The sequence below is a fragment of the Paramormyrops kingsleyae genome, chromosome 12, assembly GCF_048594095.1.
Source record: "Paramormyrops kingsleyae isolate MSU_618 chromosome 12, PKINGS_0.4, whole genome shotgun sequence".
Taxonomy (NCBI): Eukaryota; Metazoa; Chordata; class Actinopteri; order Osteoglossiformes; family Mormyridae; genus Paramormyrops; species Paramormyrops kingsleyae.
The window spans coordinates 14,609,597-14,636,941 of record NC_132808.1 but is presented as its reverse complement, the minus strand read 5'-3'; the positions used below and the strand labels follow the sequence as shown (position 1 = coordinate 14,636,941).

Below are 27,345 nucleotides of genomic sequence, written 5' to 3'. Positions count from 1 at the left end.
TGAATGATCTACATCACTGTATGACCCTTTTTACAAAAGCATCTGCTAAATGATTGTAATACAATACCCGATGTCACACAAATTGCTCATGGTAGAATAATAATTACAACATTACTGAAGATGTATTTATTCAATAGTGAAGATGTCTTTACTTATACTTTCAATAACTAGATGTTGCAAATTCGTTACCTTGTCATTTATGCTCTTTAATCCTTTTGATGGAAGATTTGGCCATCAGGTTGAGTCCTCCAGGATAGTGTGGTGTTTTCTGACATGCCTGCGCTGATCAGTTTCTCCTTTAACTAGATAATAACACAACAGAATATCTCCTTGTGCCTCCATTGGCAATTTGTGTCTTTGTCTGTGTAGCCCCACAAGAGAAATGAACTGACCTGCATTAACAGAAGGCTGCTGAATGCAGGATCCTTTACTTTTCCATCAGTTCTGACAGTCAGTCTCACCACTGTTCTCTTTCCTGTGGGAACTGAGCAACAGAAGAAGTCAGCACACTTGGACACATCCAGTTCCATCCAAATTTGTTATCAAATATCTAAACTCCAGTCCTGGGGACCCGCTGTTATTGGTTGATTGAGTGGTCATTCCAAAAACCCGCAGCCACCCCGGCTCTCCATGGATCAGGTTCCCCACCCCTGATTTACAGATATTCGGTACCTTTGCTTATCTGATCCTATACTGTAAGTAAGCATGTTTTCTATTTCGGAATGCTATTTTGGTTATCTGAGCTTTTTTGCATAAAATGTGTGAATAAGAACATCCTGAGCAGTATGTGTAACATAGTATATTGTATAACATTCATTTAGTAGATGCTTTTGTAAAAAGAGTTATACAGCGAGGTAGATAATTCATAAGAGCTTGAGCCTAGATTATGTTTTAAGCAATCAGTTTACTGGGGAGGTAACAGAATGGTGTATCTGTGTTCTTAAATGACACCCAGTGCTGCAAGATCTCCTATTGACTAGTGTCTTGAATTATGTCAAATTATTTTGATTACAAATAGTCATTTTTAAATATTTGCATTAATTTAAACATTAATCATTAGCAAAATGTGCTGTGTGAATTATTTTCAAAAAGTTAAACCATGCAGATACACTTGTTCATTGATTTAGCGATATCTGGTGCCTTAATTTTTCTCAACCTGAAGCGTTAGTACACATGTTTACTATTTCTGTAAGCTGCTTTTGGTTATCTGAGTTTTTTTTTTATTTATTTGAATGTGGAAAGAAGAACATTCTCTGTATCCCTCATCATCACTGTCTCCTGCTATAATCTTTTTAAAAATAAATAAACATTTAGTAGTTTTATTTTTCATCTAAATATAATCAAATCACTGTATATGACACATAACATGGCACAAGTATCATGATCTGTTACACCCCGATGTGGGTTATTACCTGGCAGGCACCCAGAGCTTTCAAGAGGGGCTTTGATCCCCTGCGAACCTGCATAGGACAATCATGCATACAATGAATGGATTTTCACCTCCCAAAACAATTTTATAAAGCAAATTCCATATAGTAATATGGAAAGATGTGCATTATTATTATTTGGAAATCACTCTGCATGCCACATCATTATCAAACAAAATGCAGTCACATTTGGAAAAATTGGAATGTGGAAAAAAGAGTTTCTTTGTTGATGGATAGAGGGAATGAAATGCAGAAGCAAGACAATAGAAAAATGCATATAATGAGTTTCTAATGCAAGTAGGTTACCTGCACTTATTCTACCGGTAATGTTATGTGGATCAACCTTACTTGGACATCTGGAGCAGATGAAGTTGAGCTTCTCAGTCATAGGCAGGCTGACCCAGTAATGTGGGTCTTTAGATTGTACTGCTCCTGTGTTTTCACAAAAGTTAGTGTTTGTTTCCCAATTCTGGTAGCTGACATTTTCTGTACTGACCCAGACCCAGAATATCAGGGAGCAGGAGAAGCGCAGCCCCAGCCAGACATGATCAGTGGAGGCAGTTTCAGCCATCCTACTGACCCAGTACTGGATCTCATCATTGTGGACAGACACCAGATCCAAATAGTTCATTCTGCAGTATTTCAGGGCTTCATTCCAGGTCATGTTACTATTTACCAAGATCAGGTTATCTGGGGCAGAAGATAAGATGATTGTCAGAAAGTGGATTCAGGAGAAAGTCATGTGACATCTGGGAATTTGGAGAACGGAATTTATTATGAGAAGGGTAGAGGGAGTGAAATTCACAGAACAGTGAAGGCAAAATAACTTTCTTATGCAACTGTGCAGTGTTATGTGTACTTATAATACTAAATATTACTTTAGGTGTAGTATATTTTTAAAGTAATATAAATTAATGCTGTTAGACAAAAGTGAGAATCAGCAACTAGTAAAGTTACATTACTCACCATCATAGCATATGAATGGATGCTTTTCATCACATGGTATCATATCCCATGTCCCAGGCCAGGTGACCTGTGCTAAAGCACATGCATTATTCTTACTATCATTTTGACCCATTTTCCAGTTACGGAATGAGGAGTTTGACAGGTCTGACCATTCCCATGTGTCCTGGAACAGGCCAATCCACACCCAAGTGCCACTTGTAACCATTGTCTGTATCAAGTCATTATCTTCTTGATTCCTCACAGTGGCCAGGTCTGTGTAACTGTGTCTGCAGTAGCTCTGAGCATCAGACCAAATCATATTTTTTTGAATCAAGGTGAAGTTCCAGGTAGCATTTATTCCGTCTTTATAGGTGGGAGCTGTGAATTTTTGGTAAACAGCATAAGAAACAGCAATAACCCAGAAGTACTGTAATTTTCATTTAACCTCTTTAGCAGATGGTTTTATCCAAAGTAACATACAGTTTTTGAAAATGCAAGTTCAGACAATCCCTGGATTCATTGAGGATTAAAGTCCTTGTTCAGGGGCCCAATGGTGAAATCATTCTGCCAACCATGGGAGTTGAAACAGTGACCTTCAGATCACAGGTGTCCTAACCTACTGAGCCACACAGCGCCACATAAATAATTTTCACTTTCTGATATTTCAGTTAAAATGTAAAAACACCAAGATTTAGGTCTTGTTAGGGTAGGTGCCGTCTGGTCTTGTCCCAAGTGTTTTGTTCCCATTTGGCCAGGAGGTGTCGCTGGCCATCCTGTTTCCTCTGTTTTGCAGTCCTAGTCCTTAATGTGTTTCCCTGGTTCCTGGGTCGCCGTCTAGGTCTATGGGTTGAGTTAGCAGCTCAGAAGCTCACATTCCTCCAGTCATGGATTGAAGGCCAGCCTTAGGCCTGCCTTTTCTTTTGTTTATTTTTTGGTTTTATTTTATTCTTTAGTTTTTGCTTTTTGTCTTGTATCTGTTATGGCTAATCTTTATGTCCCTTTTTTGGTTTACTCTGCTTGTGTCCTGTTTGATTTTGTTCTGCTTATACTTTTTTTCCTAGTGCTGTTAACCTTTGTGTTTAGTCGTGTTCGGTAGTTTTCTGTGCTTTTTAATTAAAATCTATTTCACCTGTTTCTTGTTGTCCTGTGTCTGTACTGATTTGATAATTGAGTTATGTTTTTCACCTATCCAGCATCATGTCCTCTTAGTGGTGTATTTAAGTGCCTGCCTTTGATCTGTTCTTTGTTGGTTTGTTGTTGCTGTTTATTCATGTTGCTCTACATTTGTTAGTAGTATTCTTAATTAGTGATGGGCCGATGAAGCTTCATGAAGCTTTCGGGCATTCCCCATATTGTGCTAGAATGTGTCTTGAGTCTTCAAACTTTTTTTTTTTTCAAACACAGAAAGACCCCTAGTGAGTTCCAGAAATGCTTCAAACAATCTAAGAATGAAGTTTGTAAGTGTTTGCATCAAAGGAATAATGTGGCTTGTATGACAACAGGATCTGACTGTGTTACAGTATGCACGATGCCCAAAGGTTTCATCTCAGTTTTATAAAAGTTTTGAAGAGCTGACAGGATTCGAAACCTCCGACACTTAAGGACAAATGGAACGTCGTTGGTCATGTGATGTTGCATAAACAAAGCAAACTCCCAGCTTCTAGTTGCTAGGCTTCACTTTGACAAGACAAGCTCTGAAGTGTCAGTATTATATGTCCCATCACTATTCTTAATGATTATTCCCTTTTAGTTAATTGTAGTCCTCCTGTATTTCACCCTTTCCCTAGTTTTATGGTTCCCAGTGTCATATTAGCAGGTAAGGGTTGATTCAAATGCAGGCTGTTCTCAAAAAATCCTATGTAGGGGTTTATTTAGGAGCATAGGATGGGTTCACAAATGCAGACAGATTACAATGGCCAAACCAGGAGGACAGGACTGGGAGACGTGAATACACCTGACTAACAAAGGAGCAAACACAAGGCAGCTGCGAGAGGATGATCAGACAGGCAGAGCAACCTATATGTGACAGCCCCCCCCCCACCCCCCACAAAGGAGTGCCATTCAGGTGTGCAGGACAGGCTGGGGAGGGGATCCAGGGGACCAGACGAGAGGAGATACACATGGGGACAAGATGCGGGGCAGGATCAGGTGAATAACACAGGGTCAGACATTAGACAGGCAGACAATTGGAACCAAAGACTTGGGTAAACAAAACAGAACTGGAAACAGGATCAGGCAAACTGAAAAATTATACATTACACCAAAGGGATGACGGCAGACCTCACGGGGGACACACAACAGGACAGGACAGGATACAGAAACCTAGTGGGGACCAAGACACAGAAGGGGCCATGACTAAGACCAGAGGGATAGGAGACAGTAGACACTATTTAATATGGCACACAAGTGAAAGGAGAATAAGGACAGGACCAGAGACATGTGGGACGACAGGGTACAGACCAGGGGGAAGCCATGACATGACAGGGCAGGAGGGCAAACAATTTGGCAGGAGAAGGAAAGGGGTCTGACAGGGGGTTCTGGAGGACCCCAGGATCTCAGTTGATGGTTTTGAGCCTCCTGCTATAAGTTATGAGGATATTGTAAATGATTTAGTTCTTCAAACGTCGTGGGTGACTGTGAGTTTTGCTCTTCTGGGCTTCTGTAAATAATACTAATCAAACAACAAATAATAAATAATAATCAATCTTCCTACATATTGGTCTTAACATAGCTTATCTAAGCTCATTTTATCTACACATGTGCCAGTAGGTTCTGCATGATCGAAGAGGACCTGTTCACCCCTCTCCCTAAGTGCAAAAGGTCCTCCAACTCTATGAGACATCCTGTGTGGTCCCCTTTCCAAGGAAAGGGCGCTCCAGCTCCCTTAAGGACTTCAGACCAGTTGCTCTCACCTCACATATCTTCAGGGGGCTCTATCCTGGAGCACATTTAGCACTGTGCCATAGCACGCTACTAGGGATCCTCTCCACCTGCTCCCATCAGACACTAAAATGCCTCCTCCCTATGTGTCACTCCCTACCCCAGCAATAACATGTCAGGAATCAACCATTTTGGCAAAAGAAAAAGGCTGCTGCCTTCTGTTTTTTAATTGCACGGTTTAATTGCACTTTGCCGTCCAGTGGTTTATTATTCCTTTTTCCTAACATTTATTTCATTCATACTCTATAATTTTCTATTTTTTTCTTCAGGACTCTATTTGTGTACTGCATACTTTTTTCTCTTTTTTTGCTACGTTTTCTTGTGTCTTTAAATGTCTTTGCACTTTGCCTGTTTGGCACTGCATGTCTGTTCATCTGTGCTCTTCGGATTTGCTCCGATGTGCACAATAATTCCCCTCTCACATCATGTAATCTAATCTAATCTAACTGAATCTAATCTAATCTATATATCCAAAACAGAATGGACTCGCACTTACAGTGTAGTCCTTATAATCTGTCAAATCTCTTATGGAGTAAGTCATGAATGGATATTATATTTTAAAAGACATGTTCCATTTGTCGTAAAAAAGCTGGTTAATGTCACTCACCAGTATAACAAATGAAAAACCCCATCAGAGCCTGTGATGAACAGGTAATATCATTCCATAAACCACTGCTTCTGACTGAGGTGCAGTGCTCGTTGTTACACCAGTTGTCTGGTTGACCACTAACCCAGTTGGTGTACCCAGTCTCTCCTTCTGCTGAGGACCAATGCCACCTCCACAATGTTCCATTCTTCAGTCCGATCCAAGCCTCTCCAGTATAATCAGAGCCTACAGACTCAGTTAGTCTTTTCATTTCCTCCATATTGTCAATGGTAGCCAAGTCAGTGTAGTTCTCTCTGCAGTAAGCCTGGGCGTCAGTCCAGGTCAGGTTTATGTTTACAAAATGGTACTGATGTGAAAGGCATGAACAGTGGCTGTGAAACTCTGTAAAAAAGTCACACAGGCAGAGAGAAACAAATACACATGATCACAAATAGAAAAACAGAAAACTGACCAGACAAGATGAAGACTTTTGCAAGTCAATCTTTGAAATGACAAGCTGATGGATATACTGGTGGAGGTGAGATAAGATTCCAAGCAGGGATAAGATCAATGTACAAGACACTGGTCATCAAAGACACACATACTGTAAATAATCAGAATTGTCTGAATCTGAATGTAAATTTAGCAGATGTGACTCTGGCACGTATTGCAGGTGTAAAACAAATGTCCTGTAAACATCAAAGAAAGACTCATAATATGACTGACTTTTGGCAGATTTTATCAATATATAAATTTGTGGGACCATGGGACCATTTTTATAATTTAAGTGCAATGTGACAGAAACTGACCTGAAATCAGTAGAAATTTCAGCAGAAGAAACACATTACAACCCATCATGCTGATCCAAGAGGCTGCATAAAACATTAAGTTACTGATCATTTCACATATATTTGAGCACATATACACACATATACACATGCACAAACAGTCCATATATTTCTGTCATTATAGGGTCTCTCTATTAAGTTCTATGGGAAAAACTCTAATCCAAAAATGACGACTTTAACCCTACCCAGCTCTAACCTTAAACCATAAATAACCAAACAAAATATGAGACTTTTGGCATCTTTACATTTTTGATTGCATTCACAGATCTTTGTAGGGACCTGAGAAATGGAGAGAACACACATACAGCTTGGATGGACAGCCACTGCACCAATTTATATCACTTTAGAAATATTAAAAAAAAGAATTTATGTAATGTGCACATAAGTATAATATAGTGTTCTATGGAGTGAATAACTTTTAGCGTAAGAAATGACTATTTACAAACTTACCATAAAAATTTCCATATATGCCGATAAAAGTAGTTTATTTAGTATCATTCATTAAATTTAAAGCTATACGTAAAACTGTGAAATAAATTAACATTTAAGATCTTAATCTACTCCCTAGTAAGATTAGAATGTATAGATCTATCTTTCTTTTTTTAAAAAAGAAAGCTTAAATTATGATGTTTAAAAAATACCAATATATGCCATTACCTGGTTTATGTGAGCCTGGACAATTTGTTTTGCTGTCCTTGTTAAAATGACTATTTGTGCTTCTGATAGCACGAGTATCTATTTCATCAAATAGAATGTTCTGGAATGCTTCTGGGTGCCACGCCCCGCATTCCTCTCCCCTCATTCTCTCCATTGTGTGGCTCTAACAAGCCACACCTTACTCATTTAAACCTTCCTCTCGTTATAACCTGTGTGCGGATCACCCCAGGTGCCTCTCGTCTGCTCCCTCGTCAGTGATGTATATACTGCCTTCCTGTCCAGAGCTCCCCAGTCTGGGCATTAATGTTGCCGCCTGCATATACTCTCCAGTTTGCCCTGCTGCTTGTGTTCCTGTTTGTAGTTATGTTTAAATAAAACCCCATTTGGTAAACCCCATGCCTGCCTTTGCCTCCGTCTCTGGGTGTAAAACAATACACATATTGTCGCACATTGGTTTTGTCCTTACTATTACGAGGAAAACAAAAATCCTGGTTCATTCAGGAGGTGGAAACATATTTGCATGTGTAACAGAATGAAAATCAGTCACCCCACAATATGTATGTATTTTTCTTTCTTCATGCTTCCCTTCTCTCTTTTTATTTACTACACACTAGGGAGAGAATGAGAGGGACAAGGATGCATTATCATTATTATTTAGTACTGTCAAACGATTAAAATTTTTTATCAGATTAATCACAGGGTTGCTGTGGATTAATTTCGATTAATCACGATTAAATATTAATTTTTAATCTATATTAATCACATTTCATTTTGCATGAGCAAACAGACTCAAGAAAAAAGAGAATATATATGCACTTAACATGTTTATTGAACATCTTGAACATTCATGTTATCAAAAAACTGTCGCTAAACATTTATCCACATTAATGTGGCACTGTTACTCCTCTTTCAGCCAGTTACTAAGACAAACTAACTTGTTGACATTGTCAGAGAGGAGAGCTGACCGCTTCTTATTTACAATGATGCCTGCAGCTGATGACAGTCTCTCACACGGAACAGTGGTTGCAGGAGTGGCAAGATCTTTGCAAGCCAGCAGTGCCACCTTGTCATGAGCTTCTGAATGAGCTGACCACCACTCCAAGGGATAGTCCTACATACTAATACTTGGCTCTGCTCTGTACAAGTGCATGATTCTGTCAGGCAGCAACTCCTCATCTGATTCTGAATCTGAGCCCATCTGTAAAAGACTCATTTTCTTGGGTGGCTCATCTTCACAAGTCTGTCGAGGTGGGGATTGATCATGCAGCAGTCTTCCAAGTGTGGTCCACACCCTCTCTCTGTCACTCTTAGGGAGGCACTTCAAGTCCTTGAAGCGAGGATCCAAAGCTGTTGCAATCTTGAGCCATTCACTGTTGACATAATTTTCTTGACGGGAGGTTAGGTCTTCTTGGAATGCTGTTTTAAACCTAGCTACATATGCAGGGTCATCATCAGAGGTTTCCATCACACGATGCAGGTGGCAGAGGGCAGGCAGTACCACCGAGCAGGAAACGTAGGGATCCCCCACCCAGAATCTCAGTTACATACCCGTAGTGAAAACACACAAACAGAGGGAGAGATGGAAGAAGAACAAAATGGTTATTAACTCTCTGGGGTCTAGGGGTAGGAAACACACTTTCACTGACTGGGGCATGATCACACATTTCTTCAAATATCATAGTCTTAATTCATGGCAAATAAATTATCGGTGCAGCTGGTGGTGGTGGCGGGGGGCGGGGGGGGGGGGGCTCTCGCGAACGTTTTGCCCAGGGGCCCACACAACCCATAATCCATCCCTGGTCTTGGCTACTGTACATGAAGATGACTAAATGGTGTAGTTGCAACATTCAGTTGGATAAATAAATAAGAAAAACCGAACTCATGTCACCATTTTTGGCTCCTTTCATTGAGTATGTAGCAACTTTCATGTGTATGAATGAGCCACTGACACCTGGCCACATCCCCCACCCCCTTTTATGGCGCTGATGGGGATGTATTTGGATCGCGTTTCACCGTTGCGCTGTTCATCAAATTACCATGCAAATGCGATATGAATACGCGCGAATGCGGCTATTTATAATGTGAATAGCGATCTTCGGGTGAGAGCGGTACTACACGCCCCCGATGCAGGTAAAACAAAGTAAGGTGACATGGTTTACTTTTTTGGCAATTTAACCTAATTTTAAAAACGTTAACACTTCCGACATTGGACGTTTTGAAAAGAAGACAGATTACGGATTTAGCCAGCGTTTTTTCACGATTCTACATTAAGATTTCAGCGAGATATAAACCGAAATAGACGCGAAAAGTAAAGCACGCTGCATCGCCGACAATGCACTCGACCCCAGAGGGTTAACATAGGGTTCGAGTCTCCGCCTGGGTCACATGTTTGTGGAGTTTGCATGTTCTCCCCGTGTCGTCGTGGGCTTTCCTCCTGGTGCTCCGGTTTCCCCCCACAGTCCAACGACATGCTGAGGCTAATTGGTGTTGCTAAATTGCCCTTAGGTGTGCATGTGTGAGTGAATGGTGTGTGTGTGTGCCCTGCGATAGGCTGGCCCCCCGTCCAGGGTTGTTCCCTGCCTCGAGCCCGTTGCTTCCGGGATAGGCTCCGGACCCCCTGCGACCCAGTAGGATAAGCGGGTTGGACAATGGATGGATGGATGGATTAACATAGGTACAGAGGATTAGTCAACTTTGTTTGAGAAGTCAAATTAAATTGAAATAAAACTGCCTTGTTTAGGTGACATTTTAAGAGTTAATGTTTTCATTAACCATGAAATATATAATAAACAAATTATTAATAGTGTAGTGCTGATGAGTTTACAATATTGTGGTAATCTCGCAAGCCATGTATGTAGCCCCTATGTATATCTTGTTACATGTCTGTTTTTAGTGTAAATGGCTGTTGTGTTCCTGAGTATCTTGTATCCTTTTAAGGACTGATACAAAGAGCATTTTTTCTGTAAAAACGTCTTGCCTCGTTCTTTACCACCACTATAATGCCTTGGTCTGCCCAACGCCACAACATTGTTATAACTAGAACAGAGATCTAGTATTTTTCCTGGAGTGGCAAATTCTGTCAGCTACAAAAATCTGTGTTTGGGGGTGGCTCAATGATAAAAGATAAAATGTTCAAACCAGAGGATGGGTCACAAGACAAAAAATTTTGCAGACCCAGGGTGAGTATCCTAATCAATAGGACCTGGTCCTGGAGGTGTTGCTGCCGACCCATACTTTTTGTGTCCTCCCTGTTAGGAAGTCCAACACCCAGTTACAGTGGGATGTTTTGAGTCTCAAATGTCCAAGTTTGTGAGTAAGCTGCTGGGGAACGATAGTATTGAATGCTGAACTGAAGTCGAGGAACAGCATTCGTACATATGAGTCGAGGTGTGTGAGGGCTGGATATAAAGCAGCAGAGATGGCATCATCTCTGGACCTGTTTGACCTGTATGCAAACTGCATCGGGTCGTGGGAGGAGGAGAGGATGGACTTGATGTTTTCCATGACCAGTCGCTCAAAGCACTTCATGATGGTGGATGTCAGTGCAACAGGCTGATAATCATTAAAGCTGGATGGGTGGGGCTTCTTCGGAATCAGTATTATTGTGGAGGCTTTGAAACACGTGGGAACAGTCGCTTGGCTCAGGGAGATGTTAAAGATATCTGTGAGAACATCCTTCAGCTCCTCTGCACAGTCCTTTAGGACACAACCAGGTATGTTATCCAGTCCAACTGCCTTGCGTGGGTTTATTCTGGAGAGAGTCTTCCACACGCTGGCTGTAGACAGACACAGCCTGCTCTCCCTGGGGAGGGGTGGTCTTCTGTACTGGTGTGTTGATCTGTGTTTCAAAGTGACAGAAGAAGTAATTGAGACTGTTCAGCAAAGAGATGTCATTACCACAAGTCTAGGGAGGTGGTTTGTAGTCCGTGAGGGTTTGAATGCCTCGCCAGAGGCTCCGTGCATCTCTAGTGTTGCTGAAGTATCCAGATATTTTATTGATATTTTGCCATCTTGATTGCAAAGTTTAGGCTAACTTCCTGGCCTGACTTCAGCGATGTGACTAATTAAATATCTTTCTTCTTAATAATTAATAATAGCCATAAAAAGCAAATAAAATGTTACTATAAATCAAAATAAGCGAATGAAGTTCTCTATGATTGCAACTTTAGAAAACACTGAACAGCACACTTTATAGGCTAACACTCAAACTCAGGGTTTCCATTTTAAATTCAAAAGAGTTAAATTACCACAATTTAAACAGTCAAGATTTTTCTGTTGAAAAAATGCAAAACCAGTAATTAAAGGTGGATGCACAAACCTCATAGCCAGCAAAATATCAAATGTTAACAAATATTGTGTTTTGGCTTTTAAGTAGTGCGGTCAAATGATTCAAATTTTTAATCAGATTAATCACAGGGTTGCTGTGGATTAATTTAGATTAATCACGATTAAATATCATTCATTTTTAATCTACATTAATCGCATCTCATTTTGTATGAGCAAACAGACCCAAGAAAAAAGGGAATATATATGCACTTAACATGTTTACAGCCCTACTTTTAAGTAATAATAAAGTAAGACTAGAGTGAAAACCCACAGTAACAAAAGAACTATACACAGTGGAAAGGAAAAGCAGTATGCAAATTCTCAGGTTGTGCTGAATATGGACTTTCCATACATAAAAGGCACAAAACTCAATGAAAAAAATAATTGTGCAGTATTTTCAAACATACAAGTGAAGGGAAACATTCATCATTCTCAAGGGGAATGTCACCAGAGACACTCAAAGTTTCAAGAACTCTTACATTCACAACTTGCTGATTTTACGCCAATGCACTTGCAGACCAAGAAAACTGCACATGCAGTTGAAAGCAAATTATCATATGGCAACCTGTCAGATGTTCCTTCACTGTCTGTTCTCCAAAAAATATCTAGTGAGAAAAAGTTGTGAAATCAGTGTAATCCTGCTCAATACATAGAGTATCTTTACATACAGAATTTACAAGAATCTCTGACAAAACAGAGTAGCTTGCAATATGTCAGTGTTTCTCCTTTTACAATCTACATGTACACTGATGTTCAACTCCATCTGCTGAGAGAACTCCAAAACTCCCAAAGATGCCTGCTTTATCTTGATTCCATGGAAACAGTTGTATCACAGCCTCCTAACTTATAAGATAATGTTCCGTTGTGTACTGTGCATTTCAACAGAAAATACCACCAAAACAACTGTTCCAGTAGCAGAGATGCTTAGCTCTGATCAAAGCACTCTAACAATACAAAACTGGCTTGCATGTCTGGGCAGAGATTTTTCAAGAGGCTTAACATTCAGCTGCAACCCCAAAAAGCTGAAATGGATTTTAGTTGGGCCATGATCCATGCAGTTACACAAGTTTTCAAGTGTAACATTCACAAGTGCTTCAGAAACTGTCTGCTTATTTGCAAGAAAAAAGAGCCTTGCAGATTTACAGTTCTCCACATTTGCTTCGCATGCATGCTGAAGCTAATGTTTGTGAAGATTACAAAGGTGGAGGCAAAGAAATCAACCAAAGACCTGTTTCTGTTCTCTATTGGACTAATCTTAAACGCAATGTCAGTTACTGAAGTAAAGTCACTTGTTATTAAGATCATTGGAGTTTTCATGGCAAAAATAACAAATGAGTACAAGATACATATCTCTGCCTGTCACATTCGGTGTTCGGCAAGCAGGTAGGACAGGGCAAATAAGGAATCAGGTGAACAAAGATCCAAAGGACGGGGTTTATTTGGGCAGGCAACAGACAAAACCCAGGTGTGAGGACTCTTCAGCCAATCAGTCCTCTAATTAATAATCTAATTAAGGAGTGGCAGCGAAAACCTGCATACACACTGGCCCTTTGCGGATAAGTTTGGCCACCCCTGGCTTAAGTTAAGCACTTTTTTTTTTATTTAAACATGCACAATTTTCACATTTTATTTATTTTCTCTTATTTTGAACACTGTAAAACCTGATGAGTTAGTTCAACTCAAACTTTGAGAAAACCGATTGCCTTAAATTATTTAAGTTTATGAACTCAAACAAAGTAAACATTTTTGTATTGAGTAACAGTAACTTAAGTATTCATAATTTCAGCAACAGTTAAATCAAGTTAAGAGCATCAGCTGCATTCATTAGTTTGATTTAAAAGACTTGGGTAACAATAACTTAAATGCATCCTCCTTATGTAAATGCTACTATTTAAGTTTTATTTAATCAGTTTTCTTCCTTTAATATTTATTAATACATTCTAGTTGCGACAACTTTTAACCTAGTTGTGGGTACTCAGTTCATTTAAGGAAACTGATTGCCTTGAACCTTACACAGCAAATGTGCCAGTGTTAAATTAACACTGCATGGTGTTTAAATGGGTCCACATTGAGTGTTACCTTTAACACTTTACAGTGTGCAGTGAGCCTTGTTTTTACAGTGTTAATCTTTATTAACTCTAATAGTGTTCAATTTACACCATAGGGTGTTGTCGATGAGTTTCCACCTCCACATATCTGCCCCATTTTAATATGCGCACAAGAAGTCATGAGGATCAGAAGAGCCATCCCAGATTTACCCACCGTCATGAGAAAGACTCTGACCAAAAAGGACCTTACAGCTTTTTCTTGTTTTATGTTGAAGCTTTTCCCTGATATGTGGTTTTATAAGTTGATGATATCAAGTCAGAAGAAAACCTCTTGGAAGCATACAGGATTCATCTCCTGAGTGGATTAAATTTTAATGTTGTGGGGGTGTTTTTATTGCTAGTCTGTCCCTGGGATGATTAACATATTCTCCTGAAACCCCACCCATTCATTTGTGTCCGTTGTAGTGGACATTTTATTTTTGCATCTATCTTTTCAATGATGTTAGGAAATGTATTTATTCCTGTTATACACTAAAGAAGACATGCTGTGAAATTAAGAATAAAAATAAATTTGAAAAAATATAAATTATGAGATGTCTTATTTCCTCCAAAGACAAATAACCTAAATTGAAGGACACTTTTTTCCTTGGGTCTCAGGAGGATATATCTGTAAAAGTGTTAGGACAGTTGTCATACCCTTTTCTTTGCCGCTCCTGGTACCACCCACTCCCCTGTAGACCAGTGGTACTGGAGGTATATTTGCATAGCATGACACAGTACAGTTTTTTTTTTTTAAATCTACCACGATTGTGATGAATAGGGCAAGAGAACAAACACCACAGAAATGGCTCTTGCATGCTAGCCAATGACTAGGTATAATGGTTTATTCTCTAGGGTTTATTAGAGAAGGTATTGGCTAGGAAGAAAATGCTTTGGAAAACCAAACATTTAGTTTTCTGTTCTCAGTGTGCACTCTCTAGTAAAAGCTTCCAGACCATACATACTTTTACAACTGTGGAGATTTCTTTGAAAGTACTCATATATAAGAACTGCACTACTCAGACTAACTAGCATACATAAACCCAGAAGAATTAATAGCAAAACATGGTAAAGACTAATATCAGTGCCATACCATGCCATGCTCATGGTGGGTTTCAAAAATTAAGCTTAATGAAAATTTGAATATTAAATAAGCAAAGTGATTTGATTTGTTCTCCTATCCCAAGTTGTGGTCTAATAGCAATAAGGCCACCACCCATCATATCTGCTTTAGCAGAAATACACTCCTTCAACCATTAAGATAGCTCTCACCTTTTTTCAGCCCTGCTAGATAATTATGTTATGCAGTCTAACACAGTCTAGCTTCGTAATCTGTGTTTGGTGACTGGTACCATACTCTTCACTCACTTTAATACCACAGGAGGTTCTCAGGAGAGCTTGACCGGTTCTTTCTTATTCCGATTGAAGAAATCTATCACATTTATACTTGAATAAATACATGTACAACAACAGCTTTCCAATGTTCTCTGACTTACATAATGTTGTTCTGAGTCTTTCTTATTATGGTGGGTTAGTAAAACAAAGCAGCTGAATGCCCAAAAGAGTTCAAATGAGAGTACATTAAAATTATTAAAATAAGGCAGATATGGGCCACCCATTTTGTACTTGTGTGCCACCTATATGGGCTTGCAATTTGGAGACACATTGTCCTAACACTCTATGTTGTAGATTGAACACTATAAGAACACTATAAGAGTTAATGAATATTAACACTGTAAAAACACTCACTGCACACTGTAAAGTGGTAAAGGTAACACTGAATGGTGTGGACCCATATAAATACCATGCAGTGTTAATTTAACACTGGCACATTTGCTGTGCAGAATGTGCGCCTTATATTTAGAACGCGTCCCAGTAAAATGGGTCTGGCCACGCCGATGATCCAGCATGACTTCACGTCAGACCGAAACACATAAGTGTCTGATTTTTTGCACAATTTTTCACAACATTGTTTTTCACAACATTGCAGTTTGTTTGCCCACACACAGACTCCGCCCACGTCACGCAACGTCCACGCCGACTGTATGTTGATTAATTATGTGTGGGTTGACTAATTAGTTAAATGATTACAGACAAGACTATTAAATTGATATAATTTTAAAGGAACATAATTATTTGAAGTCAACTCAGAGGAAATGAATTACTGCAACAAACTGGAATTATATCGTCCCAACTTAAAAATCTAAGTACCCTCAAAAGAACTGAATTACTACTCCAACAATTAATTTTTGAGTTAAATTAGTGGAAATGAGTGAATCCAACCTTTAGGCAAAATTAAGTTATATTAACTTACTTCTATTATTAAGAAGTGCTGTTAGGTTTTACAGTGTGTGACAAAGCTGCCACCTTGTGGTGGCCTCTTACCATGACAACACTGTCTCACCATGTCTGTTGTTTGCTATATCAGGCTCCTCAGGACAGAAGCAATAACTGGCAGTGTGGGATCCCATGTGGATGAAAAAAAAATGGCATAATGCCCATAGTGGGCCTGACTCATTACTGTGTGTCTTTCAAGAGAAATACATTCTGGGAGAAACCTTCACTCCTTCACACCCTGTTGCTCAGTGAAAGGCAGCTCTGCTAGTGTAAGACTTCACCTCAGCAGACCCACATCACAGTAAAGCAAACCCAGTGGGGGAAAGGAAAGATGAAGGTTAACCTCTGATTACAAATTGTATATAGTCCAGATGTGCAATTTAAGAGATGGATGAACCTGAACTGAAACATTGCAGGAATTAAAAGACGGTACAGTTACTGAAGAAGTATTTATGTAAAATGAACATGTGAAGTGAAAGGGGTCATTAATCTACATATCACCTTATGTTTTCTTTTGACAAACAACATCACTGCTAACTCTACCTATTCCTCACAACACCACAGCTTTGTTTTTGTGGTTTTGAACTTTGTATTCAATCCAGGTCTGCATGCAAATGCCATGAGAACAGCCAAGCTTCAGAAATGCAGAACTTGGGGGCTGGAGTCAAACCCACAACCCTGGAATCATGAGGGTACGGAAAATATTTTTACCTCTAAATGTTTATCGTCTGTTAAACAAATACACAAAAAAAAATGAGTAAGCACTATGAGGTTTGAAATGCAATTAGCAATTATCTAGTCCTTAATTATCAGCACAAATGAAAGTTTTTCTTATGCAGATGCAGAAAGATAGACACTCCCTCAAATGCTGCTAGCTTGCATTATCATGAATGCACTAAAGCTGGCATTTTTTTGCATCATTTGCAAATGAATGCGTATTGGACAGATTGGTCCACAGATACCACTGCAGTTCCAGGCAAATTCACAGACACCTGTAAAGCAAAAACACATAGGCACACCATTCTGTTACCTCTCCCATTAACTGATTGCTCAACATAATGGAGACACAAGCCTTATGAGAGATCTACATCACTGTATGACCCTTTTTACAAAAGCATCTGCTAAATGATTGTAATACAATACCCGATATCACACAAATTGCTCATGGTACTGTAGAATAATAATTACAACATTACTGAAGATGTATTTATTCAATAGTGAAGATGTCTTTACTTATACTTTCAATAACTAGATATTGCAAATTCGTTACCTTGTCATTTATGCTCTTTAATCCTTTAGATGGAAGATTTGGCCATCAGGTTGAGTCCTCCAGGATAGTGTGGTGTTTTCTGACATGCCTGCGCTGATCAGTTTCTCCTTTAACTAGATAATAACACAACAGAATATCTCCTTGTGCCTCCATTGGCAATTTGTGTCTTTGTCTGTGTAGCCCCACAAGAGAACTGAACTGACCTGCATTAACAGAAGGCTGCTGAATGCAGGATCCTTTACTTTTCCATCAGTTCTGACAGTCAGTCTCACCACTGTTCTCTTTCCTGTGGGAACTGAGCAACAGAAGAAGTCAGTACACTTGGACACATCTAGTTCCATCCAAATTTGTTATCAAATTTCTCAACTCCAGTCCTGGGGACCCGCTGTTATTGGTTGATTGAGTGGTCATTCCAAAAACCCACAGCCACCCCGACTGTCCATGGATCAGGTTCCCCACCCCTGATTTACAGATATTCGGTACCTTAGCTTATCTGATCCTATACTGTAAGTAAGCATGTTTTCTATTTTTGAATGCCATTTTGGTTATCTGAGCTTTTTTGCATAAAATGTGTAAATAAGAACATCCTGAGCAGTATGTGTAACATAGTATATTGTATAACATTCATTTAGTAGATGCTTTTGTCAAAAGAGTTACACAGCGAGGTAGATAATTCATAAGAGCTTGAACCTAGATTATGTTTTAAGCAATCAGTTTACTGGGGAGGTAACAGAATGGTGTATCTGTGTTCTTAAATGACATCCAGTGCTGCAAGATCTCCTATTGACTAGTGTCTTGAATTATGTCAAATTATTTTGATTACAAATAGTCATTTTTAAATATTTGCATTCATTTACACATTAATCATTAGCAAAATGTGCTGTGTGAATTATTTTCAAAAAGTTAAACCATGCAGATACACTTGTTCATTGATTTAGCGATATCTGGTGCCTTAATTTTTCTCAACCTGAAGCATTAGTACACATGTTTACTATTTCTGTAAGCTGCTTTTGGTTATCTGAGTTTTTTTTTTATTTGAATGTGGAAAGAAGAACATTCTCTGTATCCCTCATCATCACTGTCTCCTGCTATCATCTTTTAAAAAATAAATAAATAAACATTTAGTAGTTTTATTTTTCATCTAAATATAATCAAATCACTGTATATGACACATAATATGCCACAAGTATCATGATCTGTTACACCCCGATGTGGGTTATTACCTGGTCGGCACCCAGAGCTTTCAGGAGGGGCTTTGATCCCCAGCGAACCTGCATAGGACAATCATGCATACAATGAATGGATTTTCACCTCCCAAAACGATTTTATAAAGCAAATTACACATAGTAATATGGAAAGATGTACATTATTATTATTTGGAAATCACTCTGCATGCCACATCATTATCAAACAAAATGCAGTCACATTTGGAAAAATTGGAATGTGGAAAAAAAAGTTTCTTTGTTGATGGATAGAGGGAATGAAATGCAGAAGCAAGACAATAGAAAAATGCATATAATGAGTTTCTAATGCAAGTAGGTTACCTGCACTTATTCTACCGGTAATGTTATGTGGATCAACCTTACTTGGACATCTGGAGCAGATGAAGTTGAGCTTCTCAGTCATAGGCAGGCTGACCCAGTAATGTGGGTCTTTAGATTGTACTGCCCCTGTGTTTCCACAAAAGTTAGTGTTTGTTTCCCAATTCTGGTAGCTGACATTTTCTTTACTGACCCAGACCCAGAAGTTCAGGGAGCAGGAGAAGCGCAGCCCCAGCCAGACATGATCAGTGGAGGCAGTTTCAGCCATCCTACTGACCCAGTACTGGATCTCATCATTGTGGACAGACACCAGATCCAAATAGTTCATTCTGCAGTATTTCAGGGCTTCATTCCAGGTCATGTTACTATTTACCAAGATCAGGTTATCTGGGGCAGAAGGTAAGATGATTGTCAGAAAGTGGATTCAGGAGAAAGTCATGTGACATCTGGGAATTTGGAGAACGGAATTTATTATGAGAAGGGTAGAGGGAGTGAAAGTCACAAAACACTAAAGACAAAATAGCTTTCTGATGCAACTGTGCGGTGTTATGTGTACTTATAACACTGATTATAACTTTAGGTGTAGTATATTTTTTAAGTAATATAAATTAAAGTTGTTAGATAAAGGGGAGAATCAGCCACTGTAGTAAAGTTACATAACTCACCATCATAGCAAACGAATGGATGCTTTTCATCACATGGTGTCATATCCCATGTCCCAGGCCAGGTGACCTGTGCTAAAGCACATGTGTTACCCACATTATCATTTTGACCAATTTCCCAGTTACGGAATGAGGAGTTTGACAGGTCTGACCATTCCCATGTGTCCTGGAACAGGCCAATCCACACCCAAGTGTCACTTGTAAGCATTGTAGGTAACATTGTATATAACAAGTCATTATCTTCTTTATTCCTCACAGTGGCCAGGTCTGTGTAACTGTGTCTGCAGTAGTTCTGAGCACCAGGCCAATCCATGTGTTGTTCAATCAAGGTGAAGTTCCAGGTAACATTTATTCTGTCTTTACAGGTGGGAGCTGTGAATTTTTGGTAAACAGCATAAGAAACAGCAATAACCCAGAAGTACTGTAATTTTCATTTAACCTCTTTAGCAGATGGTTTTATCCAAAGTAACATACAGTTTTTGAAAACGCAAGTTCAGACAATCCCTGGATTGAAACAGCAATGAGAATTGCTGAGAAACAGCAATAACCCAGAAGTACTGTAATTTTCATTTAAGCTCTTTAGCAGATGGTTTTATCCAAAGTAACATACAGTTTTTGAAAACGCAAGTTCAGACAATCCCCGGATTCATTGAGGATTAAAGTCCTTGTTCAGGGGCCCAATGGTGAAATCATTCTGCCAACCATGGGAGTTGAAACAGTGACCTTCAGGTCACAGGTGTCCTAACCTACTGAGCCACACAGCGCCACATAAATAAAATTCACTTTCTGATATTTCAGGTAAAATGTAAAAACACCAAGATTTAGGTCTTGTTAGGGTAGGTGCCGTCTGGTCTTGTCCCAAGTGTTTTGTTCCCATTTGGCCAGGAGGTGTCGCTGGCCATCCTGTTTCCTCTGTTTTGCAGTCCTAGTCCTTAATGTGTTTCCCTGGTTCCTGGGTCGCCGTCTAGATCTATGGGTTGAGTTAGCAGCTCAGAAGCTCACATTCCTCCAGTCATGGATTGAAGGCCAGCCTTAGGCCTGCCTTTTCTTTTGTTTATTTTTTGGTTTTATTTTATTCTTAGTTTTTGCTTTTTTTCTTGTATCTGTTATGGCTAATCTCTATGTCCCTTTTTTGGTTTACTCTGCTTGTGTCCTGTTTGATTTTGTTCTGCTTATACTTTTTTTCCTAGTGCTGTTAACCTTTGTGTTTAGTCGTGTTCGGTAGTTTTCTGTGCTTTTTAATTATAATGTATTCCACCTGTTTCTTGTTGTCCTGTGTCTGTACGGATTTGATAATTGAGTTATGTTTTTCACCTATCCAGCATCATGTCCTCTTAGTGGTGTATTTAAGTGCCTGCCTTTGATCTGTTCTTTGTTGATTTGTTGTTGCTGTTTATTCATGTTGCTCTACATTTGTTAGTAGTATTCTTAATTAGTGATGGGCCGATGAAGCTTCATGAAGCTTTCGGGCATTCCCCATATTGTGCTAGAATGTGTCTTGAATCTTCAAACTTTTTTTTTTCAAACACAGAAAGACCCCTAGTGGGTTCCAGAAATGCTTCGAACAATCTAAGAATGAAGTCTGTATGTGTTTGCATCAAAGGAATAATGTGGCTTGTATGACAACAGGATCTGACTGTGTTATGCATGATGCCCAAAGGTTTCATCTCAGTTTTATAAAAGTTTTGAAGAGCTGACAGGATTCGAAACCTCCGACACTTAAGGACAAATCGAACGTCGTTGGTCATGTGATGTTGCATAAACAAAGCAAACTCCCAGCTTCTAGTTGCTAGGCTTCACTTTGACAATACAAGCTCTGAAGTGTCAGTATTATATGTCCCATCACTATTCTTAATGATTATTCCCTTTTAGTTAATTGTAGTCCTCCTGTATTTCACCCTGTCCCTACTTTTATGGTTCCCAGTGTCATATTAGCAGGTAAGGGTTGATTCAAATGCAGGCTGTTCTCAAAAAAACCTATGTAGGGGTTTATTTAGGAGCATAGGATGGGTTCACAAACGCAGACAGATTACAATGGCCGAACCAGGAGGACAGGACTGGGAGACACAAGGCAGCTGTGAGAGGATGATCAGACAGGCATAGCAGCCTATATGTGACAGCCCCCCCACCCCCCACAAAGGAGTGCCCTTCAGGTGTGCAGGACAGGCTGGGGAGGGGACCCAGGGGGCCAGACGAGAGGAGATACACATGGGGCCAAGATGCGGGGCAGGATCAGGTGAATAACACAGGGTCAGACATTAGACAGGCAGACACTTGGAACCAAAGACTTGGGGAAACAAAACAGAACTGGAAACAGGATCAGGCAAACTGGAAAATTATACATTACACCAAAGGGATGACGGCAGACCTCACGGGGGACACAAAACAGGACAGGACAGGATACAGAAACCTAGTGGGGACCAAGAAACAGAAGGGGCCATGACAAAAGACCAGAGGGTCTTGAGACAGTAGACACTATTTAATATGACACACAAGTGAAAGGAGAATAAGGACAGGACCAGAGACATGTGGGAAGACAGGGTACAGACCAGGGGGAAGCCATGACATGACAGGGCAGGAGGGCAAACAATTTGGCAGGAGAAGGAAAGGGGTCTGACAGGGGGTTCTGGAGGACCCCAGGATCTGAGTTGATGGTTTTGAGCCCCCTGCTATAAGTTATGAGGATATTGTAAATGATATAGTTCTTCATACGTCGTGGGTGACTGTGTGTTTTGCTCTTCAGGGCTTCTGTAAATAATACTAATCAAACAACAAATAATAAATAATAATCAATCTTCCTACATATTGGTCTTAACATAGCTTATCTAAGCTCATTTTATCTACACATGTGCCAGTAGGTTCTGCAGGATCGAAGAGGACCTGTTCACCCCTCTCCCTAAGTGCATAAGGTCCTCCAACTCTATGAGACATCCTGTGTGGTCCCCTTTCCAACGAAAGGGCGCTCCAGCTCCCTTAAGCACTTCAGACCAGTTGCTCTCACCTCACATATCTTCAGGGGGCTCTATCCTGGAGCACATTTAGCACTGTGCCATAGCACACTACTAAGGATCCTTTCTACCTGCTCCCATCAGACACTAAAATGCCTCCTCCCTATGTGACACTCCCCACCCCAGCAATGACACGTCAGGAATCAACCATTTTGGCAAAAGAAAAAGGCTGCTGCCTTCTGTTTTTTAATTGCACGGTTAAATTGTACTTTGCCGTCCAGTGGTTTATTTTATTTTTTTTTATTGTTTATTTATTTCATTCATACTCTATAATTTTCTATTTTTTTTCTTCAGTATTCTATTTGTGTACTGCATACTTTTTTCTCTTTTTTTGTACTACGTTTTCTTGTTTGCATGGTGCAATATCTTTGCACCTTGCCTGTTTGGCACTGCATGTCTGTTCATCTGTGCTCTTTGGATTTGCTCCTATGTGCACAATAATTCCCCTCTCACATCATGTAATCTAATCTAATCTAATCTAACTGAATCTAATCTAATCTATATATTCAAAACAGAATGGACTCGCACTTACAGTGTAGTCCTTATAATCTGTCAAATCTCTTATGGAGTAAGTCATGAATAGATATTATATTTTAAAAGACATGCTCCATTTGTCATAAAAAAGCTGGTTAATGTCACTCACCAGTATAACAAATGAAAAACCCCATCAGAGCCTGTGATGAACAGGTAATATCATTCCATGCACCACTGCTTCTGAATGAGGTGCAGTGCTCGTTGTTATGCCAGTTGTCTGGTTGACGGTAATCCCAGTTGGTGTACCCAGTCTCTCCTTCTGCTGAGGACCAATGCCATCTCCACAATGTTCCATTCTTCAGTCCTATCCAAGCCTCTCCAGTATAATCAGAGCCTACAGACTGAGTTAGTCTTTTCATTTCCTCCATATTGTCAATGGTAGCCAAGTCAGCGTAATTCTCTCTGCAGTAAGCCTGGGCGTCAGTCCAGGTCAGGTTTATGTTTACAAAATGGTACTGATGTGAAAGGCTTGAACAGTGACTGTGAAACTCTGTAAAAAAGTCACACAGGCAGAGAGAAACAAATACACTTGATCACAAATAGAAAAACAGAAAACTGACCAGACAAGATGAAGACTTTTGCAAGTCCATCTTTGAAATGACAAGCTGATGGATATACTGGTGGAGGTGAGATAAGATTCCAAGTAGGGATAAGATCACTGTACAAGACACTGGTTATCAAAGACACACATACTGTAAATAATCAGAATTTTCTGAATCTGAATGTAAATTTAGCAGATGTGACTCTGGCACGTATTGCAGGTGTAAAACAAATGTCCTGTAAACATCAAAGAAAGACTCATTGTCACGTTCAGCTCCGAACGATCCTCGTGTGTGCCACGCCCCCTCATTACCTCCTGTCGACTCCTGATTGTTCCCACCTGTGTCTAGTTAATTCCAACCTGTCCGGTGCATATTAGTTCACGTCTTCCTTAGTTGAGTGTCCGTCATTGATGTTGTTGGTTGATGTCTTGGTTCGGTTTTGTCATTAAATTCCCGTTTTTACCCTACTTCCTGGCTCCTCTCCCTGGCTTGCCCGTTCGCCTACCCTCGATCATAACACTCATAATATGACTGACTTTTGGCAGATTTTATTAATATATAAAGATGTCGGACCATGGGACCATTTTTGTAATTTAAGTGCAATGTGACAGAAACTGACCTGAAATCAGTAGAAGTTTCAGCAGAAGAAACACATTACAACCCATCATGCTGATCCAAGAAGCTGCATAAAACATAAGTTACTGATCATTTCACATATATTTGAGCACATACACACACATATACACATGCACAAACAGTCCATATACAATCACCTAAAGGATTATTAGGAACACCATACTAATACGGTGTTTGACCCCCTTTCGCATTCAGAACTGCCTTAATTCTACGTGGCATTGATTCAACAAGGTGCTGAAAGCATTCTTTAGAAATGTTGGCCCATATTGATAGGATAGCATCTTGCAGTTGATGGAGATTTGTGGGATGCACATCCAGGGCACGAAGCTCCCGTTCCACCACATCCCAAAGATACTCTATTGGGTTGAGATCTGGTGACTGTGGGGGCCATTTTAGTACAGTGAATCGAACTCATTGTCATGTTCAAGAAACCAATTTGAAATGATTCGAGCTTTGTGACATGGTGCATTATCCTGCTGGAAGTAGCCATCAGAGGATGGGTACATGGTGGTCATAAAGGGATGGACATGGTCAGAAACAATGCTCAGGTAGGCCATGGCATTTAAACGATGCCCAATTGGCACTAAGGGGCCTAAAGTGTGCCAAGAAAACATCCCCCACACCATTACACCACCACCACCAGCCTGCACAGTGGTAACAAGGCATGATGGATCCATGCACTCATTCTGTTTACGCCAAATTCTGACTCTACCATTTGAATGTCTCAACAGAAATCGAGACTCATCAGACCAGTCAACATTTTTCCAGTCTTCAACTGTCCAATTTTGGTGAGCTCGTGCAAATTGTAGCCTCTTTTTCCTATTTGTAGTGGAGATGAGCGGTACCCGGTGGGGTCTTCTGCTGTTGTAGCCCATCCGCCTCAAGGTTGTGCGTGTTGTGTCTTCACAAATGCTTTGCTGCATACCTCGGTTGTAACGAGTGGTTATTTCAGTCAAAGTTGCTCTTCTATCAGCTTGAATCAGTCGGCCCATTCTCCTCTGACCTCTAGCATCAACAAGACATTTTCGCCCACAGGACTGCTGCATACTGGATGTTTTTCCCTTTGCACACCATTCTTTGTAAACCCTAGAAATGGTTGTGCGTGAAAATCCCAGTAACTGAGCAGATTGTGAAATACTCAGACCGGCCCGTCTGGCACCAACAACCATGCCACGCTCAAAATTGCTTAAATCACCTTTCTTTCCCATTCTGACATTCAGTTTGGAGTTCAGGAGATTGTCTTGACCAGGACCACACCCCTAAATGCATTGAAGCAACTGCCATGTTGATTAGATAATTGCATTAATGAGAAATTGAACAGATGTTCCTAATAATCCTTTAGGTGAGTGTATTTCTGTCATTATAGGGTCTCTCTATTAAGTTCTATGGGAAAAACTCTAATCCAAAAATGACGACTTTAACCCTACCCAGCTCTAACTTGAACCATAAATAACCAAACAAAATATGACACTTTTGGCATCTTTACATTTTTGATTGCATTCACAGATCTTTGTAGGGACCTGAGAAATGGAGAGAACACACATACAGCTTGGATGGACAGCCACTGCACCAATTTATATCACTTTAGAAATATTAAGAAAAATTATTTATGTACAGTAAAGTGCACATAAGTATAATATAGTGTTCTATGGAGTGAATAACTTTTAACGTAAGAAATTACTATTTACAAACTAACCATAAAAATTTCCATATATGCCGATAAAAGTAGTTTATTTAGTATTATTCATTAAATTTAAAGCTATACGTAAAACTGTGAAATAAATTAACATTTCAGATCTTAATCTACTCCCTAGTAAAATTAGAATGTATAGACCTATCTTTCTTTTTTTTAAAAAAGAAAGCTTAAATTACGATGTTTAAAAAATACCAATATATGCCATTACCTGGTTTCTGTGAGCCTGGACAATTTGTTTTGCTGTCCTTGTTAAAATGACTAGTTGTGCTTCTGATAGCACGAGTATCTATTTCATCAAATAGAATGTTCTGGAATGCTTCTGGGTGCCACGCCCCGCATTCCTCTCCCCTCATTCTCTCCATTGTGTGGCTCTAACAAGCCACACCTTACTCATTTAAACCTTCCTCTCGTTATAACCTGTGTGTGGATCACCCCAGGTGCCTCTCGTCTGCTCCCTCGTCAGTGATGTATATACTGCCTTCCTGTCCAGAGCTCCCCAGTCTGGTCATTAATGTTGCTGCCTGCATGTATTCTCCAGTTTGCCCTGCTGCTTGTGTTCCTGTTTGTAGTTATGTTTAAATAAAACCCCATTTGGTTATCCCCATGCCTGCCTTTGCCTCCGTCTCTGGGTGTAAAACAATACACACATTGTCGCACATTGGTTTTGTCCTTACTATTACTAGGAAAACAAAAATCCTGGTTCATTCAGGAGGTGGAAACATATTTGCATGTGTAACAGAATGAAAATCAGTCACCCCACAATATGTATGTATTTTTCTTTCTTCATGCTTCCCTTCTCTCTTTTTATTCACTACACACTAGGGAGAGAATGAGAGGGACAAGGATGCATTATCATTATTATTTAGTGCTGTCAAACGATTAAAATTTTTAATCAGATTAATCACAGGGTTGCCGTGGATTAATTTCGATTAATCACGATTAAATATCATTAATTTTTTTATCTATATTAATCACATTTCATTTTGCATGAGCAAACAGACTCAAGAAAAAAGTGAATATATATGCACTTAACATGTTTATTGAACATCTTGAACATTCATGTTATCAAAAAACTCTCGCTAAACATTTATCCACATTAATGTGGCACTGTTACTCCTCTTTCAGCCAGTTACTAAGACAAAGTAACTTCTTGACATTGTCTGAGAGGAGAGCTGACCGCTTCTTATTTACAATGATGCCTGCAACTGATGACAGTCTCTCACACGGAACAATGGTGGCAGGAGTGGCAAGATATTTGCAAGCCAGCAGTGCCACCTTGTCATGAGCTTCTGAATGAGCTGAC

At 39.7% G+C, this 27,345-nt stretch overlaps 2 protein-coding genes across 2 annotated transcripts in view; both read right to left on the bottom strand.

Moving 5' to 3' along the window:
* Nucleotides 1–27,345, bottom strand: part of LOC111858091 (macrophage mannose receptor 1-like) — a 119,551-nt gene that overhangs the window by 76,694 nt on the left and 15,512 nt on the right. The gene's annotated exons all lie outside the window — the stretch shown is intronic.
* Nucleotides 1,389–26,285, bottom strand: LOC111838505 (macrophage mannose receptor 1-like). The gene is made up of 6 exons (XM_072698014.1): nucleotides 26,251–26,285; nucleotides 6,708–6,770; nucleotides 5,920–6,300; nucleotides 2,394–2,750; nucleotides 1,771–2,117; nucleotides 1,389–1,460 (listed from the first exon to the last, which is right to left on the bottom strand). The coding sequence occupies exons 2-6, from the start codon at nucleotides 6,754–6,756 to the stop codon at nucleotides 1,389–1,391; spliced, it is 1,206 nt and encodes a 401-aa protein (XP_072554115.1). The 5' UTR covers nucleotides 6,757–6,770; nucleotides 26,251–26,285.